This window comes from Tenebrio molitor, chromosome 6 (genome assembly GCF_963966145.1).
Source record: "Tenebrio molitor chromosome 6, icTenMoli1.1, whole genome shotgun sequence".
Classification (NCBI taxonomy): domain Eukaryota; kingdom Metazoa; phylum Arthropoda; class Insecta; order Coleoptera; family Tenebrionidae; genus Tenebrio; species Tenebrio molitor.
Window position 1 is genome coordinate 20213474 of NC_091051.1, and position 20814 is coordinate 20234287.

The 20814-nt window shown below is 33.2% G+C and overlaps 2 protein-coding genes and 1 long non-coding RNA gene across 4 annotated transcripts in view; 2 read left to right on the plus strand and 1 right to left on the minus strand.

The window, feature by feature from the left end:
* Positions 1-20814, plus strand: part of LOC138133438 (neuroglobin-like) — a 145169-nt gene that overhangs the window by 60564 nt on the left and 63791 nt on the right. The window lies entirely within an intron of this gene.
* On the minus strand, positions 4359-4892 carry LOC138133667 (uncharacterized). The gene is made up of 3 exons (XR_011160467.1): positions 4710-4892; positions 4553-4659; positions 4359-4496 (listed from the first exon to the last, which is right to left on the minus strand). It is a non-coding gene; the product is annotated as an uncharacterized lncRNA (long non-coding RNA).
* Positions 12663-15197, plus strand: LOC138133860 (uncharacterized). Its single transcript, XM_069051847.1, has 5 exons — positions 12663-13558; positions 13629-13913; positions 13966-14173; positions 14228-14586; positions 14647-15197. Exons 1-4 carry the CDS (start codon positions 13445-13447, stop codon positions 14329-14331), a joined length of 711 nt encoding a protein of 236 aa, XP_068907948.1. The 5' UTR covers positions 12663-13444; the 3' UTR covers positions 14332-14586; positions 14647-15197.

Here is a 20814-nt window from a genome sequence, read left to right on the forward strand (position 1 = left end):
ACTAACGGTCGTGGAGAAAATGTTTTTATTAAATTTGGTACAAATGATAGCACATATATGAATAAGTATTAAACGATCAAAATTTCATAAAGTTTTGATGTAATATAAAGGTTTTATTAATTTTTGATTTCAATTATCTGCAACTTCTTTCCTGCCATTTTTCTAAGCGACTACAAATGTCTCCCATGTTTTGCGAATACCACTTGTGCTGCGCACTCGTGATATTCAAATTTAAGAGTGGGAGACATTCGTGAGAGCACCGCCAAAATAATCGACATAACTTTGACTACAACTCGTGGTATTATGAATGCTTATTTTTACATACACTTTTCTAACAATAAGAATCATCATCTCATAATGGTAGGCCATGGAAATTTTGCATTTAACTTCGTAGTAAAGTTGTCTGTTGAATTAGGTTATGTTTTTGTAAGTTTGAGGTTATAAATAGCGTCAATGTCTAGTGCATTGTTGTCAGTTTTACTAGTTTGCAAAGGAAGAATAGGTACCTACTCAGACATTGATGGAAATTCAGTAACATGTTATGTACATTTTGATAGGTCCGCATGTCAGGCACTTTAGTGACGGAAATCAAACAGTGTGTCCAACGTTAAAAACGTAAATCATGGCCTCCTATTATGTCAAAACAACGTGAACGGTGTTTAGCAAGATGTACGAGTATACCGCGCGAAAAGTTTGGATAGGTTTATTTCTGGTATCTTTATCATTACTACTTATATGGAAATTGTAGGATGTGAGTCAACACATCCCGGGGACGTAACTGGATATTGTTGTCACATCATTACTACGACCCCAGCCGCGCATTGAAAAAAAGTGACAGGTTACAAAGGAAAGTTCTTGAGATATTGAAATACCTATTTGACTTTGAAGTTTATAAAATCGATATTTGACCAACTGCTGTAAATAATGGAACAATTTTGTACAATAATTTATTGTTTCTGTTTTATTCTGTGGTACTTCTGGTGGAATCAAAATCATTAAAATTTCAACTAGTTAATAACGGTGACTATTAAAATTTTCACTTAGGGTTGGCTATGGATCAGTTATAATCAGTTATAAACTCGTTCAAATAAGCACAATTTATTTTAAAAATAAGTTATAATAAGTCAAATAAGTTATAATCAGTTATAAACTCGTTCAAATCCAACTCCAAGTGAAAATTTTAATAGTCACCTGTTATAACTTATAACCTTAGTTTAGAATTAATAGTAATCAACTAATCATTGCTTTATTATAATTTCATCAAGATAAACAAATCTTAATTTAAAAAATCTTTGTAAAGCAATTCTGAAATTAATAGCAATTAAAACAGAATTTTAAATTTTCAAAACTTTGTTTGACGTAGGTAAGTAACACAATTTTCATTCTTGATATTTTAGTACATAATAGTGTTTTCTTCAAAAAACCTCTTTAATGTTATTTAATTGATCAAAGTTAAATTACATATTTTATTGTTTTCAGAATCTCATGACTTTGGTTGTAGACTGTATTCTAATTTAACTAAAAAAAATTTTAATTAGCCTTTGACCAATTTTTTGAATTTTTTTTTAAATCCTAATATAAACAGTGCTACAAAAGATTAAAACTCAAGGATAAATATTTTAGCAGTAAAGTAAAAGTTCACGAATATATATTTTGGATTTTTTTTATCGTAGTATCCTCTACTGATTATCTTACTTTTGTCATGACCCGACTCTTAATGATCTACATTCTCTTATCAATTTAGATATTATTAAATTCTACGCCATCGCCCGTTAAAATATTCAAGACAAATATGGTTTATTTGGAATAATCAGTAAATTATTTTCGACCTATCAGCGGATTACACAACACCTTCTTATTGCTAACGCTCAAATCGCTTCTAAATTTAAGTTTGTAGTATGAAACCCACTAAGAAAAATTTAAAATTTCTAAGCTAATACAGAAACATTATGCATGTTTACTACAAAACTGAATAAGTACATAAAATTACCTGTAGACACCAAACATTTGAGAGCAGTCCAAAATACAGGGTATTTTCGAAGTTGAGGTGTTTCTTTTAACATGTGATAGTATGGGTTGTTCTAAAGTGAGCATCGACATTAATCAAAAATACTGTCAAAGTTGTCATCTAACCAGTCAGAAGAGCTCATCATTACAAGCATAGCGATGCTGCTATCAAAATGCAACTGCGGCGTCCAGACAGTACGCAGAGGGATTTCCGGAGAGACACCACGTCAATTTATGAATCTAGTACAGTGGAGAAATAGACAGGACCGGACTCAAAATTTTAGAAAACTATAAAAATATACAATCAAATATCTCTGTTAATACAAACATTTAACTGCGAAGATTTAGGCTAAAATTCTTTAAAATAATGTACAAGGTACGCCTCAACTTCGAAAACACCCTGTATACTCGACTTTTTCACACATTACACATTCATGTACATGTACACAATGTACATTATCATGTGTACTGAAGCAAACGGCAAAAATTAGAGAACTGATTAAGGCAAAGTTGTAGCCAGTACAACATGTAGGCCATAAATAAAATCAACGGAATAAGTTTTTATCTCATAAGCATGTTTGTGTTTATCTTCCACAAAATTATTTGACTGACGACCGTGCAATGTATACTATTTGTCCCACGCATTTCAGACAGGTAATCACTTACTTTACGGCGCGCCGTGTGGTAATAAATGCTTCATTGTTAATCCCAAAGAATGTGTTGTGCTGTCCACAATAAATGAGTGCAGTAAAATGCATGTAGAGTAAACAAAAATTTACAATAACAAATAACACCAGGTGCATAGTGAATTGACCTTTGAGATAAATACAGAACGCCCCAAAATTCGTCCAACAGCTTAACAGTACTTTGTTAAATATGTAGGTAGTAACAAAATATGAGGTTAACATGTTAAAAAAAAGTATCTTGTTGGCAATATTTAGAAACATTCGATTTATCCCAATAATCAAATATTTCAATGTTTGTATCCATGGAAATAAGAAAGAACAATCAAGGTTATGTTGCCATATGTTATTTGAGATAAAACCGACATAAAAGCAATTCTTGGAAGTGCTGTAAATAATGAAGTAAATAATTGTAAACCTGATCACAGTCATTCAAAATTATTATAGCATTGGCTAGTAAAAAACCAAGGGTCAATTTTTTTTATATTTAAAATAAATGAAATCAAAGCTGTACCTTTTGAGCCCCCATATCTTCAAATGTAAAAGATATAGAATGTATTTATTATTTTTCCCATAATTTTCTAACATGAGCTGACATTGCCACATTGAGTTGTTCCACCTAGAATGTTCGTTATTAACTAGGACTTCCAGGATTTCTTGAAATACTTATAAATTGGTAGACGAAGCACGATGTCATCACTTATTAAAAATTTCATAAGGAAGAGTCATCACATTTTTACAATTTTGATAGAATGTACTTAATTAATAATTTTCCTCGTGGATAAGATGCAACAAAGAGATATTAAGCTGAATCAATTTCTAAAGTTATTAAGGAACAAATAAAAAGAAAATTGAGCCGAGGTAGGTAATTTTAGAGACTTTCAGTAAAGTGACTTTTATTTTATGGCACTCTGCCATTGAAGGTGCAGACCACCAGTATTGAAGGAACGACGGCCACCTGGTTAATTGAACAAATTGATTTATTTACACAATAACGACAATGATAACAGCTAAGTTGTGGTGTAATGTTGGTGAGAAACTGGCTACAACTAACAAAATGTTCCGGGCAAATGTACTTTTCAGTTTCGTAGACCATTCCGGGTAAAAATATAGGTATTTCTGAGCTTGGAAGATGAGACGTTAATATTTCGTACTGTTACAACATTGGAATGAATCTTTTGAAAATGAAAACATGTCTTCACTACTGCTGAATAGTAAATATGTACTCGTAGCAAAAATGTAAGTATGTAGATAAAAGAAAATTGATGGCAATGTTGGAGCACTCTTTCTGTTTATTAGAAAAATTATAACCGAGGTAAATGAGACTGGAAGCTCGAGATACAAAAAAAATACATATTTTAAAAGCATCACAGCACTCAACTTTGCTACTTCAAATGTATGCATGTATTTAGTGTCTTAGGTAATTATGCTGAAAAATAAAATCGTTGATTTCCACCAGGGAGAAAAATATTTTAGCATTAACAGGCAATACACACTGCGAGATATTTTGGATAAATAGGTAGATATATATTGATCTGATATTTTTCATTTCGTTTGTTTACATCCAGCTTTTGTTACAAATATTTTGCGTTAGTTGATATGATTTGGCGTTTAGGAATTTTCTTTCATTAATTAGAACTGAAAAATGTATTTGACTCAAAAATTAGATTAAAAACTCATCACGCACTTTATTTTCGACATAGATTGGTCTGTTGACACGTTAAATAATATTGTTAATGGATTTAAAAATATACTAGAGGAACATTATGCATATTCGATCACAAAGCGGAACCTAATATTCGTCATCTAAAACAAAGATGTAAGTTTACGACTGGCACTACAAACTTCAAACAAGATCTGACCTGAAAAGTCCACTTTCTCCTGAAGGTAATGCAGACTAGCTCTAACTTCGTGCATCAAGTGCATCGCTCTGTGATTGTCTTCTTTCATCATCTATCAAAATATTTTTCTATAAATATTAGTAAAGTGAAAGGTTGTTCGAAAACTATTCATACTCACTATCAAAATCTTGTAGTCGAAATACATGTCCCTGAACATTTTAAGAATAATCGTGAGTATAAACACAATAACTGTAATTTCAATAAGCGAAAAAAGGAATTCCAAAATTGACATTTCAAGTGAAACCAACCCGTGAGATGTTCATCGTGACAGACGAATGTCAAAATGACAGACAAATCTGGAAGTGACAAGCAAAGGTCACAATTTACCAGTTTAGTAACCATGACTGAATTTTTTGTATCTAGATTCTTCCATTGAACAAATCCTGTCGACACTCGGCTGTATAAAGTTTAATTGTTTATTTTAGGAAATAAGGGACAGTAGAAAACAAAAATAATCATTTTTAATGGCATGGAGTCTAATAATGAAAGTATATTGAGCTCAAAATTACTTAGACTACTTGGGTTGTTTATAAAATATACAGGGTTATTCACCATAGAGTTCTAGCGAAAATTTAATGTTATGCAATACAAAATACCAAAAGCTCAGATTGCTAGATACCATGTTTAACGTTTTTGTTCTCCATGTAAGGTTAATAAAATAATTTTCTAGTCTGACATAATAAAAAAATTCGTACGATTTTATCGTGTTCAAACGATGAAAAAACAGACATGATCCTCATTTTTGGTGAGTGCCGTAAAATGATGTTCAACCTATACATGTTTAGTCTCAAAGGTATCCAAATAGGCCTATTTTTAATGTTTTTGTCTAACGTTGATTTCATCCAATATCTCTTCATAGAACCTTACATAGAGAACAAAATGTCAAATTGACTTTTAAATGAAACTACTTTGATTCCTTATTTGCAAAACGTTAAACATGGTATCTAACAATCTGAGCTCTTGGTATGTTGTGTTGCATAACATTAAATTTTCGCGGGAACTGTACGGTGAATAACACTGTAGATAGAAGAAGGCAGAGACAAATAAGAAGTAGCTTAACGCGGTAGGCTTAAATGATCCAGGATAAAATAGTGAATAAGACTAATCCATTCAATTTGATGCTTCTTATCTATACGGAGATGAAATATCATTATCCATGTTGATGTAGATGTTTAGAATAAATGTTTAGTTTCTTCTTTGAAATAAAACAGATAATTTTACCATTAATAAAATATTACCATTTTTAAAACATTACTGAATCCGTAATTAAAGTTCGATATCCGTTTAACTTCCTAATAAGTGAAAACCCCTAAGTAGCAATCTTTATTTATTCAAATCCACTTTCGGAGCCAAGGATGTTCGCAAACAAAATGATGAAATTGCTGACTTGGCGAACCAACCATCAACTTTTTCAACGACATTAAAACTTTCCCCTTAAACTTGCTAACTGGAATCGATTCGATCGTCGATATTTTCAGGGTGATCTGAAGATGGAGAAATTCTCATTTTCAAAGTAACGGACGAACAAGATAACGATAAATTAGTAAAGTGCTGTTCCAAGCAACCCGGTTACTATCACTCCGTTCAGTATGATAGGTCGAGTGTACAAACGACTGATTAATTGATGAAGGATATCATGTGGAGATTTCACCGCAGGTCCCATTACAACTCCCATTGTGTCGCTTGTGCTTTCAGCGAGCTTTCAGATCGAAGCGGTACCGTTCATGAAAAGGCCAACAATCAGCGATTATTTGTTCAGATGAAACGTATCAGTTTTTCAACCAAGGGTATTGTTGATTGAACATTTTTTATTGTTTTGTTCTCAAAAGTGTCGTTGTTTTATTTTCTCTGAATACTAAACTATATTTTTACACGACCATTGAAAAAGTAATTGGTTTTTTGCCAATATTAGGTGTTAAAGTGGAGCTTCTTTCATAGGTAAATTAATAGCATATCATTTAATGAGCACATAATGTAGGCTATTGGCTGTTACATATTTATTAGGATGAAGCTCACATACGAGCCGAAGACAACTGTTGTAATTATTCAAGTGTTACTTATAACTCTTTTAAATAAAACATTTAAATCAAATAAAACTGTAAACAATCTATATGCATTAGATAGGCAACCAACATTACTATACAATCAAAACGTACACAAGCAGTATGGCAGATGAGTGTTATACTATTTTATAAATGTATAATCCATAAAACACCGGTGTATTTTATTAAAGAGGTTATGTAATTACGTAAATGTTACTACATTTGCTGCAAGAAAGAAATTAATTAATTAATAAAAATGTTTATACACATGTTGCATAAATACCGTGCCTTTAAATAAATTCGGAATTAGAGTAGGCTTTGATTTTATTATGAAGTTGGTTACATGGAATTTTTAAAGGCACAGCAGTGACCTTGGACAGCCACAATACACGTGTTTAAACGTCTATTACCAACCCTTAATAGACAAAATATATAAATCACAGCCTACTCTAATTCCGAATTTATTTGAAGGCACGGTAATTATTTTGTGCTATCGTCCTATTTCTTTCTCTCTTTTCCTGCTTGGTCAACAAATTGTTAACAAGAACAGGAATAGTTATTTACAAAATGAGTGCGAGAAGACATTTTTCGCGTATAAGCGCACTATTTGAGGGACGAGCGACGAAGGAGCGAGTGCTTCATTTACGCGAATGTGCCGAATATGTCTTCTCGCATCGAAGTTCGTACAATATTTATTGAAACGAACATTATGTCTGATTTGTCGTATACCCTTTGTAAATAGGATGGCGCTTGTCCATGCACTTGCCAAAGTGTCAATCGAATTAACAGCGATTTATTTTCAATCTTTCGAAATCATCCAAATTGAAGAAATACCGATTTGTAAACCAGAGTTTATTATTATCACCTCAAATTATTTTCAGAATGCCCAAAAAGTCGAACGCTTTTTGGATGATTTTGAAGCATTAATGCGCGAAATGGACGTTCGCGCACTAGTGCTTCAAAATCATCCAAAAACCATTCACTTAGTGCTTCAAAATGGCCTGCAACCGCGTAGAAGCGCGCGAACATCGATTTCCCGCACTACTATGCGGTCGCGAAATGTCATTTTGAAGGTAGTGGTAGTGAGTTCAAAAAATCAATTTACGGAATCCATAGGGGTTCTTATGTAAACGAAAAATAACAGAACTGTTATGGATATTAACTGTACAAGGTATTGTTACAAACAGGAAAATACTTTAAAATTAAACCAACAGTATTTTGCAGAGTTACGTAAAATCGGTAACATAAAAAACATTATACCTAGGTACGATACTCTCTTGTTAAGTGCTTTATAATGGATCTCGAAAATTGGAAAAAACAAGCAGATCAGCAGGTACAACTATGTATTATCTTTCGTTTGCAAAAGACCGCATTGAATTTAAGGGCAAAACATTCCCCGTTTTTGTTGTGACTACAATCCGATCTATTCTCGTATTACAGCATCTCCACTTTCACGACAATTTATACCGTTTATAGGTATGTGTCTATCGAGGAGAATCATCGACACGACCATCAATCCTGAATTAACAGGACAGGTCATTATTATTCGATGTTACTGTAAGTCCTGAATAGATGGAAGAGTCCCAAAACCGAGAAATGTTTTGAGAATATTTGACAGCACTCAGTTGCCGTCTCCGGCAAATTCCTCGAATGCAGTTGCTCGAAATCAAATGCTCGAAATCAATTGCTCGAAAATGAAATTGCTCGATTGTAACTTTTCTCGAAATACAAGTTCCTCGAACGGCAATTTCTCGAAAATGTTTTGCTGGAATTTATATGGTCGAAAATGTGTAATTGGAGTGTAACTAGTAATTAGTAATTATGGACTAGTCGTAATAATATTACTAATAATTCATATTTTTCTTCGGTAATTTCGTCTATAAATTTTTGAAATGAATCCTCATCAGTGTAAACATGAGAAATTAAAATTTTTGAGAATTTATTAAATGCAATACGGATGTGGCAATAACAATCACCGCATTATCCTGTGTATAATAATTACCTTCGAGCAAAAGATTTTCGAGAAACTGCCGTTCGAGGAACTTGCAATTCGAGCAAAGTCATATTCGAGCAATTGACTTTCGAGCAGCTGATTTCGAGCAATTCGTCTTCGAGCAGTTGCATTCGAGCAATTTACCTAGATTCCTCAGTTGCCCGTCAGTCTTCGTGGGTCATCAATCTCTATGGCCACTCGAGATCTCACCAATTCAGATTTGAGAACAACTGCATTCTCAATAAAAAAGGCGGCGGTAGGAATCGAACCCAAAACCTTTTAATCACCAGTCTAATTCTTGACCAACTGAGCTATTTAAATCTTGTCATTTACAATTTTTTTTTACAGCATCTCCTCTTTCACGACAGCTTATACCGTTTATAGGTATGTGTCTATCGAGAAGAATCATCGGCACAAATTCCTTGTTTTTAAACACCCCAAAATGGATTTTTATTTCTGGACCAACCCAATTGGCGCATGCAAAAGAAGGAAAAGCAACGCCAAATCAAGGCGGGATGGTGCTCCTGCCATAAAATACTTGAAATAATAGAAATTTCATATTAAAAATTATAGGTACATCACTGGAACAATAAGAAAATATTTAATTATAGTACAAAAACAAAATCGTAAATTGCTGATTGTATCAACTTCAGACGCTTTCAGACACAAACGAAAGTCTTTACAAGCTCCATCTCTTCATTTAGTGGGAAAAGGATGTTTCCATCACTCTCCACGTATACTCTTCCCTCCATGATAACTTCTGGACTGTTTTTTCATCAATGTTTACCAAGCAACCAACAGAGATCTTTCCATCACGAGCTAAAAAAACACACAGAAGAATTTTATTTTCAGTATCGAGACTACAGTTTGCACAGACTCTGTAATATTTTTTAATGCTGTTAAAGAGCCTCATCCACACCATTTGCACTGTTGAACTGCTTAATTTCCATTACAACTGATGTGTTATTATTTATGTTGAAAAATATATCGCGCATTTAAATGAAATCCTGAGCTGGGAAGGCGTTGGAAACCGTCAATTGTTGTGCTTTTTTAAAGCGTAGATTAATTGAAGCATGTTTACAGCTAATCTAAAATTTAGAGCCAAAAAAATCTTTCTTTTTTTTCTTTCTTTGCCACATTAAAAACGATTACTATTTTGCTGAAAACAAACATGTTCAATTATGTCCCGATTAAACATAAACAAATGTCATTCGTGTCAAAGGGCGGGAAATTCAAACTTTATACTGTTCTAAGCTGTTTAATTTTTCCAACGCCTACTCAGCCCAGGATTTCATTTGAACGCGCGATATCAATTCTGGGTGAATTACCGGTGTCAACTTTGAGCTCTTTATAGCACTTACTATTCCATTCCTTTACAATAAAATATAAATCAGCTTGTATTTCAAAATGGTTGTTGAGGATTTTTGTGTTGGTATACAAGTCTACAAGTCTACGATACACTTTACAACTTCAAAGGTATGTTGTTATCTATCAGTGGCGCACTGGTGTTTGCCAGAGATTTTAAGCTTGCAATGAATGAAGTGACTTTGGAACTGTCAAACTTCCAGGTCTTCTTCTTGAGAAGGCCAGAAAATTTGGTATTTTTATTTCAATGCATAGAGATTTTCTTTTCATTACATTAAAGAAACCACAAAAATTGTAACTACAAATCAACCTTTCCGTCATCCACATTTCCATCCTGTATAAAAAACATGGTTATCGTCACAAATTTTTCTTTATTGATGTTAAGATCAGTTTTTATTAATTGTAACTTTCCTTTTCATTGCTAGCTTCTTTAGTGCAAATACCACATATTTTTGAAGATGACTAAGTGTGATTGTCGCCAGATGTGTTTAGGACCTTTTCATTCCTATCAGACGCTTCTTGAGTCTCATTATCAGATGTATTTGAAGATGACGAACTGTGACTGTTACTGTGTTTAGGACCAAAGAACCATTCTGCTGCATTTTCTGTGATGGTAGACAAGTCGAGACATTAGTCTTAGTCTTCTGTCTGTGAATTATTTGTGGTTACATGGCTTTCGCCAGCATCTGGTATACTGGATACAAGAGATACTTGGCACGGCGTAGCCTCAGGCTGTGTGGACGACCAGTTCACCTTTTTAAATATCAACGCGGTTGTTTCTATCATTCTATGTATCACTACTGACTAACTGGGACGAGGAGTCAGAAGACAGAGCCGGCTTTATAATTTTTATTTAGAGAGCAACAATGAATTCAGATAATCTACTTGTACTGGGCGAGGTCTCCCACGGTCGAAACATTGCCATTGTTCATTTCCAAAAATATGCACTTCTCAACTTTTCACCCACTGCACAAACAATTGAATAAATACTTACAATGCGGCTCTGTCTGCAGTAGCACGCGACAAAAAAAGTAATAAAACAATTCCAGTTGTTACCCATTGACCAGGTCGGTACAAAAAGTGTTAAACTCGTTATGCGACGTTTAAAAAATAATTGGACAATTAGCTGGATAGACACGTGTTTTGCATCTCGGACTTCAGAAAAAGAAAAAAGAAAACATAGCCTCAGGCCCGCCAAGTATTCTTTGAACCAACAATACCATTGAAGTCTATGTAAGAGAAACACAGTATTATTACATGAATCTAAGATTAATTAAAAAATTTATTTTCTGGAGATTTTTGGCTCTTTTTCGGTAGTTTTTCAATGATTTTTGCATGCGACAATTGACTTGGTCAGAAATTTAAAGCATATTGAGGTGTTTTTTGTTGTTTTTAAGGTAACTTTGCTTGATTTGGGATAATTTTCAATAGTTTTTTCGTGTGCCTAATTTCTGGTGGTCTATAGATATTTGGGTATTTTTGGAATGCATAAAAATTCATGATTTTGGATTTTGGGCTCTTTTCGGTTATTTCATATACTTTTCTTTGGTCGTTTTCCAATGATTTTTGCATGTGCCAATTGATCTGGTTTAGAAATAGAAATTCATTTTGGGATCCATAAAAACAAGAGAATTTGTGAGGTTTTTGGCTATTTTTGGTTGTTTCATGTCCTTCTTTTGGGCGTTTTTCAATGATTTTTGCATGGGCCAATTGGTCTGGTCTAGAAGTAAAAATTTAGGGGTGTATAAAAACAAGCGAATTTGTAATATTTTTTGGGTGCTTTTAAGGTACCTATAATTATGCTTGATTTGATTTGAGTGATTTTCAACGGTTTTTAGTGTACCCAATTTTTGGTGGTCTATAGATGTTTGGGTACTTTTGGGGTGCATAAAAATTAGTGATTTTTGAAGGATTTTGGGCCATCTTTGATTGTTTACCTTCCGAAAAACACCTAAATTTTTAGGTTTTTGTCCTGCTTTTAAGGCGCTAAATATCCTAGTCCAGAAATAACATTTTACATCCTACTCTTGTCGTTTGCAATAGTTGCTAGTTGGTTCTCTTTCTCATTTTCTTCGTTTGTATTCGAGTTACTGTCGTTATTTTGAGAAGTTTCTACCATTTCAACATTTTCAGTATTGATTTCATTACCATCTCCTCCATTATTTTTATTTACGTTTTGAAAATTATCTCAAGCTCTTCTTCTGTATTCAAATTCATACTAGCTTCATTGGGAAGACTTGAAATTTAAAGACCGACTTCTATTGGTGAACTAAATATCGTTTCATATAGACTACATTTTATTTCTTAATGATAAACTCTGTTTTTCATGAGTTGTACTACTCTCGTGTCAAAAATGGATTACTCCCTAGAATTCGAACTTTTAGGGAAATAACGTTTTTAATGTTGTGTGTAACTAGAATTTTCAAAAGTTATTTTGAATGCCTAAGGTTGGTTATTGAGAGATTAAATCCAGATAAATATGCCGCCAGTAACCAAAATTGATTGTGAAACGAAAAATCATCTATCACTTAGCGAGAAATTAGTCATTTGCAACTGTTACAATTAATTTGCTGTCTTTCATTTTTGGGATATCTTTTGTTTGTCACCAGAAACCACATAGCCTCCAACCTAATCAAATTTATGGCAACCTAGTAACGAATATCCCTAAATCCTAGGGAGTAGGGCCCGGATTTTAGGCAAAATGGACTATTTTTATTTTTTAAGGCACATGTATGAAACTTGTCTATAAATGATTTCTGGCTTAATTAGAGTAATTAGAGCCATATTTGATTCTGCCTATTCGGCCTAAAATGCCCTTTAAATACCTATTTTACCTTTTAACTGCCTGAACATGCCTAAAATGACCAAAAATCAATTTCATTTTTGCGGTTTTTTCCCAATTTTCGAATTCTGGGAAGTTTACGGTATTGAAAATGTAAAAGTGGTACCTCAATAAAATTTACAATGCTTTATGATTTTAAAATTTAAGGAGATGTAATTACTGAAATGTACAAAGTGCAGTACAATACAGGAATTACTTTTTCGCTTTTACGGTTGGGACCATGATGTCAGCGGTAAATACTCCGACAATACCTAAGTACCACAAACCATTAGACTGGACTGGCATAAATTACAGAGTTTATCTGTTTGCCTCTGTTCGAAGGGGTGCAGGTATACGCGGTCTAATGTTTTCTGATACTTAGGTATTGTTAGAAGCTTTAACGTTTATAAAATGGTCCTTGCCATAAAAACGAAAATTAAAATCCCGAAGTGAAACAATAAGAGAAACCTTAAGGGTGTCATTTTCTAAAAATTTAAGAAATATAAAATTAACCATCTCCTCTGAAATTTGGTGGGAGACGTAAATATAAGCATTACAAATTTGTCATTTCTCGTTTACTTTATCTCCGTGCAGTGGTCGTGTTTCTTGTGAACCTGTTTAAAGTGAACATAATGCCGAAACAAAAAATTAGTTTACGCGAAAAAATATTACAGTGGACAAGCAAGAAAGATTTATATGAAATAAAATCAACCCGAGAAATGTTTTGTAAAGCTTGTGGTAAACTGGTAAGTTAAGCATAATTAAAAATATGTCATTTTATATTTTTTACTTATTTGAAAATTTTATTTTTTGTAGTTTATATGCGAAAAAAAATGTCACTTGCAACAGCATGAGCAAACGGCCATCCATAAAGAGAACATTATGACACCGCTTCGGCAAACGTTGCTGACACAGAACTTGGAGGAATCGGCAAATAGTACATTCAATATGGAACTTTGTAACGTCTTTTTAGCTGCCAATATACCATGGCACAAACTACAAAATCCTGCGTTTCAGAATTTTCTGACAAAATATTGTGGTAGAAAAATTCCGGATGAGTCTACTTTACGGAAAAATTATTTACCAAAATGCTACAAAGATGTATGAACATACTATCTTTTAATATTTAATTTAAAATTATTTTCACTTTTAGACTATTGACCGCATTCGGAATGAGCTGGATCCTTTTAACATATGGGTTTCAGTTGACGAAACAACAGATGCACTTGGGCGATATGTGGCGAATTGTCTGGTTGGGAAACTTTCAGAAGATGAACCTGGAAAATCTTATCTTTTGGCGTCTAAACAATTAGAAAGAACAAATCATGAGACAATAGCTAGATTCGTAAATCAATCTTTAGGTAAGGGTTTTTCACTTTTTTAAATTTATTTTGATTTAAAATTTCTATGCGTAGAAATCTTGTGGAGTACCAGAGTTGTTGCTGAAAAGTTTCTTTTGTTTGTAACGGATGGAGCACCATATATGATAAAATCTGGTAGACACCTTAAGGTGTTTTAGCCAAAAATTGTGCATGTCACATGCTTAGCGCATGCTTTAAATCTAGTGGCTGAAAAAATTCGCTATCAATATGAAGATGTGGATAATTTAATTTCGAACGTGAAAAAAATTTTCGTTAAGGCACCTTTGAGAGTTGAAATGTACAAAGAAAAACTAAAAGAAATGCCACTGCCTCCACAGCCAATTTTAACACGATGGGGAACATGGCTTCAGGCTGCTATGTTTTACAGCGAACACTTTGATTCCATTAAAGAAGTAAGTATATAAAAGATAAGCAAATTAATTGATTGTTAAACTGTTTTTAACTACTCACAGGTTGTCATGTCCTTTGATGGAAGTTCTGCTGTTGCTATTCAAAAAGCACAGTCTATAATGAAGAAACCCGGAATAAAAAACCAATTAATTTATGTTCGCAGTAATTTTAAAATAATCTGCGAAAGTATTACTCAATTGGAAAAAAATGGGTTACCTTTAACCGATTCAATCAAAATTGTTGAAAACGTATTTACCTCCCTAAAAAAATCTCCAGGCCCTGTAGCAGCAGTAGCATTAAAAAAACTTGAAGATGTTACTGAAAAAAATCCTGGATACAAATTTCTTCTAGAATTGGCAAGAATTTTTAGAGGTGAAGATGTGCCGGAACATGACACCAAAATGGAAGAAATTTATTACAAATTTGCGCCCATTACCTCTTGCGAGGTAGAAAGAAGTTTTTCAAAATATAAGTCCATTTTGGTGGATAACCGACAATGTTTTAAAGTAGAAAATTTAGAGCAATATCTTGTATGCAATGTAAATACGTAACAATGTAAATAACTAACAAACTTGTAGTATTGTATATTAATTAATAAAAAATAATTAGTAAATATCTTGTTGTGTGTACCTACTTAAAACTTTAAAAACACATTTTTTAATTTAATTAACCACAACTTTAAGGACCTAGTATGGCTTATTTTCAGTTTTTAAGGGACTATTTGCAGTAGTTTAAGGGACTATTTTAGGCACCTATTTCCGACTTTTTAATTGCCTAAAATCCGGGCCCTACTAGGGAGTAATCCATTTTTGACACAAGAGTAGCCGTAACCCTTGCCTCCAGTTTGTCGTTTGATTGCTTTCTGAGCAAGCACACAACGTATTTTTTCTACAATCGAGATATAAAAATTTAGATTAATGTCACTATAGTTTCGAAATAACACGAGTGTCTAAAAGAAATGTCATGTAATGTCATTTTTTATTCCAAAAGAATCCGAACAAGTAATAAGATACGGTTTATTGTTTACATTAATTATAAATATTGAATGTAGAGTCGTTGACCAAAATAAAATAGGACAAAGTAAATTTCGATTGTGTAATTCGATATTTTTGCGAAATCCATCTCTTAGGAAACAAAAGTGTCAAAAATAAAAAAACAATTCTGATAAGTGTCATCATTCGACAATATTTCAAAAACTCACAATCATTCAATTGAACATAGTGACAGTGACGAGATGACAACTGAAAAACCACAACCTAACTTTTTGTAAATCAATCGTCAAGTCAAATCAAGTTGTAATCTGACACATACGCCTCAGTTACACTACACAAATCTTTGAATTGTGAAACTGTCTAAGGTAACACTTTGTCCTATTATATTTTGGTTAACGACTGTACAATCATGTATTTTAGAAAATTGAACATTTGATTGGAAACTTGAGAAAAATAAGCCTGAACTACCTTTTCCGTGATGGTAACCACTTTTTCTGCTTACATCAAGTTTTAAATTTGTTGTAAGTAAGTTGTTTGATACAATGTTGCCGCGTTGACCAACTCGGCCTAAAACACTTCCATTTCGCAACTTATTTCATAAATAGCTATTCTATATCTTTTTGTTTAAAACAATAAAACTTTTTGGAATTTACAATTTCTTATTAAATTTACCAATAGGCACTGGATATTATAAATAATAATAAATTGCAAGATAGTAACTATAACCAATGTAGTCGGGTATTATGTACAATCTCTGGTTATTATTCATAATGACCGGTTAATTACTTTAACCGTAACATACAGGGTCTCCCAGAACTGGCGGACCACAATAATACGGTGAATTCATCTTCTGGGAATAATAGGAAAAATGTTCAAAAAAATCTATCTTAAATAGTGATTAGGAAAGAAGCAATTTAAACTGACCAATGCTGTTGTTGATGTTAAGTTACCTATAAATTAGTTTTCCTGCTTTATTTGTAACTATGGATACATTTCAAATTTCAAATGATGCATATGCATTGTTGCGTATCCGCATTGTTTGTGCAATGACGGACGTTTTTAGGTTATAGTATTTTTCAGGTTATAGTATTTCTGCTAGGATGTTCCCTATTGGGAAAACGAACTGCGTACTCCTGAGGAGCAACTGTGGCACTCTCATCACACTGTCCATATAAGACAAGCATATCAAAATATTCTGAAGCGGTAAACATTACGCGTTTTTAATGACTTGTCAGAATTGTCAGAAATAATTTATTATGACATAATATTCAATTATAATGTCTTTGCAACAATCAAATTTGTTTCGATAGTTACCAATATAATTTTTAAGGTAATTTTATATCTACACGCGATTGGTCAATTAAAACGTTCTTATTTTAAAATCCAATGAGGATGGATTTTTTAAAATATTTTTCCTATTATTGCCAGAAGATAATGATTTCACCGTGTTATTTTGGTCCGCCAGTTCTGGGAGACCCTGTATATGTACACCTACAAGGTGTACATACCAAAGTGAGTTAAATTTAACTACAGATTAAAATATACGAAAACAGTGTAACGAAGCATTTTAACCTACAGTTAACTTTAACTGGCGTTGGTGCAACCGGCCCCAAGACCGTTTTCTTAAACTCAAATTCAAACAACATTTTTCGACTGATTTTTTCACATTTTATATTTGGTTTAATTGTGTGCTCTTTGCTAATACATAAAATTGATGTACGTTTATTTATCGTCTTAACTAAGGTTCATTTAATCGGTTTGTTTGAAAAGATGCCACCTGATGAATGAATGAAGTTTTATGTGCTGCGCCAAAGCACATAAAACCATTTTTGCTCCGAATAACATAAATGTACTATTTTTTCTTGAAACCTTCATAACAAATTATTTAAGACATGTTAAGAAACCAGATAGGAATTTCAAATGATTTAGCTAGTTTACTTTACAGCCGCTCATCAGCGGAGATAATAACTTCACGGGCGCTCTCAGCGGAGATAATGACTTCACGGACACTCCTCAGCGGAGATAATAACTTCACGGACGCTGGTCAGCTCGTTAGATGCCATGACAATGAAGTGACACTTTAGCATTATCAATGCAGCAGCGCAATGTCATATTTTACGGACGTTTGAAGAAAAAATATTATTTTTGTAAGAATGCCCAAAGGGAAACCGAAATTTAACCTTCAAAAATATAGTTACTAACGGTAACACGTGAATTTCTTTTTAAGGGCAATGTGTTGCCCGAAACTAAATCTGAAAGATAATAAAATTCTATTGTGCATGATTGAGTGTATTGCCTTGAAATAATGAATGCAAATAAATATGAGTATTCTTACATTCCTTGAACTTTCTGAAAATAAAGGGAAAACAAATTTAAAAATGTTGTAAAGTTTACTACACTTAATTAATTAGATTCTTGCCGCTGTTTTCTGGTAACATTATTGTTTTGTTTATTTTAGTTGTAACATATATTTTTTTTACCAAATTTACGCGAACTGTTTATTTTCATCAGGGTTTATGTTCTATTTTACGTTCGGTTGTTTGATTTTGTTAACAGTCTTATAATTTTGTTATTTTTTACATGGTAAGTGACCGAGTGGCCTAACAACTCTTAAGCAGAGGATGACTATCATTTTGTCGTTGACGTACAACTAGCATTTAAGCGTTCACTAGGTATATTTAAAAAAAAGACTGAATTCGCTCTAACTGCGTACCGATTTAGATTGGCTAGGCAATTCGCGGACTGATTGATTTGCTACAAACAAATAAACAGATCAGATATCCTTTTAGTTGGTAAAAATTTTTGAGATATAATTCCAAAGACCCAAACATATAATACGAAGAAAATAATGGTACATAATACCTACTTGTAGTAAATTATGCATCGTGCTGTCCTGTTAATAATTCAAAACTGTTCAGCTGTATTAATTCCAATTTTCAGTCGAAATTTTTGGGCTTGCTATAACGCTGCAATACGCGTTAACACCACTGAAGTAATTAAGTGTTTGGAATACATTTCACGGGGATCTGGTGACATTCCAGTTAATACATACAATATACCTAATATCGTGACGTCATTAATCCCATTCTGCGTAAATCGCAAAGATCCCAGTGTGATCCGGTCTTTTCAGCAGCCGCAGTCTCATAATCCTGGAAGCAAAACCACTACTCTAAAGCTCTGTTATTAAACAAGCAACGTTAATTACGCGAATACACGATTTATGACTAAAGGTCTGCTGAAAGGAGAAATGTAAATTTGCCATTACTCGTCGAGAAAATTCCAAGGGAGATGATTAATTTTATTGTTAGACAAATTCGAACGGAATTATTGCGACAGTTCGAAAACGACTTTTTCGCCAAGGTTAGGCTCCTCGTAAATTTCCTTCGAGTTATTTTATTATTTTTATCTGTACTTTTAGTTTTATGACGTGGAATATCATAAAATATTTTACGATTCAATGGAAATATAAAATAAATAAAAACATCTCAGTGTTGTATAAAAACAAATAAAAGTGTTATTTTTATCGAGGGGTGATATACTTATATTTGTAGTACCTACACATAAAGGCGGAGAGGTGGCGCTTTATGTATCGCTTGCTTACAAACAAGAACTGGTCGATTATGATGAACGTCCAACAACAAAAATTCGGAAAGTCAGTGCAGTGAATCGGAGGAGCGAACATATCTATTCAGTACTACCCGAAAAACCACTAAGACAGCCCAGCCAAAAAAGAACATCACGAAGATGTCGGAATACTTATGCTCCTCAAAACCGTCTTCCGTCGCTCCAACTAATCAGGCATTCGGCTTCGCCTCGAGCCTGAAACCTAGTTGTCGTGCTGGAAAATACACCTGCCGTATTCTAATGTAAATAACTACTGCACAATTTTTATTTTATAATACCTAGCTTGTATATTCAAATAATCACAATACCTACTTATGTGTTTTTCTCAATTTTTTAAAGGCAATTTAATAATAATAAAACGTTGTTGACTTGGTAGATGGTAGCACGGATTTTCGATATAAACGTACAAGCATTTATATTTCTTCTAAATTGAATGATATGATGACATTTTACGCCCCGTTAAATTTTTTATCGTATACCATCCGTGTATAGTATATTTATTCCTATTTGAAATATTGACTAAAATCATAAATCACACCAAGAAAGAAACAGTTACAAACCACTTACAGCCTTCCCCGAATTACTTTACCTGCTTTCTTTGCCAAAGAGCTCGATAGGGTTCAAAGATATTTGTCTGAGGTTATTTAACGCATTGCCATAATTTACTGGGGTGGAGTTGCTTCAGGATCTGTTTCCTTTTTGGTGTGATTTATGATTTTAGTCAATATTTCTATTAGGGATAAATATACTACCGTGAGATCGAAAAAAAAATAGAGTAGGCGCTAACCAAAAATTTCAGTTGGCAATTCGTTAAGATTTCAATTATCTGATGTCAGTCTTAAAAGTTAGGTTAGTAATTTTGAGAATGTTGAAATTTTGATTTTCATAAAGAATTTTGTATGACCTGTCGGTTGTACATTAAAGAATTTCCTCAGCTAGGGCAATGAAACAATGAGATTTAAAACTCCCGCACCTTTATTTAACGTCAACGGTGAGCACGGAGCACGCGCATGCCGCTTGTTTATAAATCGATCCAAGATCCAACAATCATCGATCAATTAATTTTATCCAGGGAGGTTGTTGTCGGTTGTGGGGGCTCTTATTGTCTAGGGGTAATTTCATGCACAACAGACACACGATAGAGAAAAAAGTGCAAATCTTTTTTTAAGGATAAGCTGAACTGTACCAAATGATAGGTTAGTTTCTTGGGTTAATCTCTGCAATAATTCTTTGTTCACCTTCTTCAATATTTTCAGCAGATTTTTTTTGTCGGTCGTCTACTGCCTTTTTTGCGCAGAACACTACCTGTTTCCAAAAACATGTTTACACATTTGTAGACTTTCTGGGCAAGTTGTTGGTTAAGTGCCTTGAAAGTCCGGAAACTTTTATTGAAATTCCTCAAAAACTCGAGGTATCGAATAGAACCAAGCCTTTCTCCATTGCTGAAGAAACACTAGACAATGAAAATTTGTTGCTCTAAAGTGAAAATATTGTAATAGCAAATTTTAATAAACTTCGTCCATCGAGAGATTGGGAGATTTTAAATTTTATTAAATTAACCCAATACTACAAAATGCATTAGAATACATTAATTAGAACATAATTTCAAGACAA

Bases quoted from the DNA above. Each gene is read 5' to 3' on its own strand.
- LOC138133860 (XM_069051847.1), top strand. From the start codon at position 13,445: ATGCCGAAACAAAAAATTAGTTTACGCGAAAAAATATTACAGTGGACA. The intron at 13,559-13,628 runs GTAAGTTAAGCA...TATTTTTTGTAG, and splicing joins GTAAAGCTTGTGGTAAACTG to TTTATATGCGAAAAAAAATG. The intron at 14,174-14,227 runs GTAAGGGTTTTT...TTCTATGCGTAG, and splicing joins ATTCGTAAATCAATCTTTAG to AAATCTTGTGGAGTACCAGA.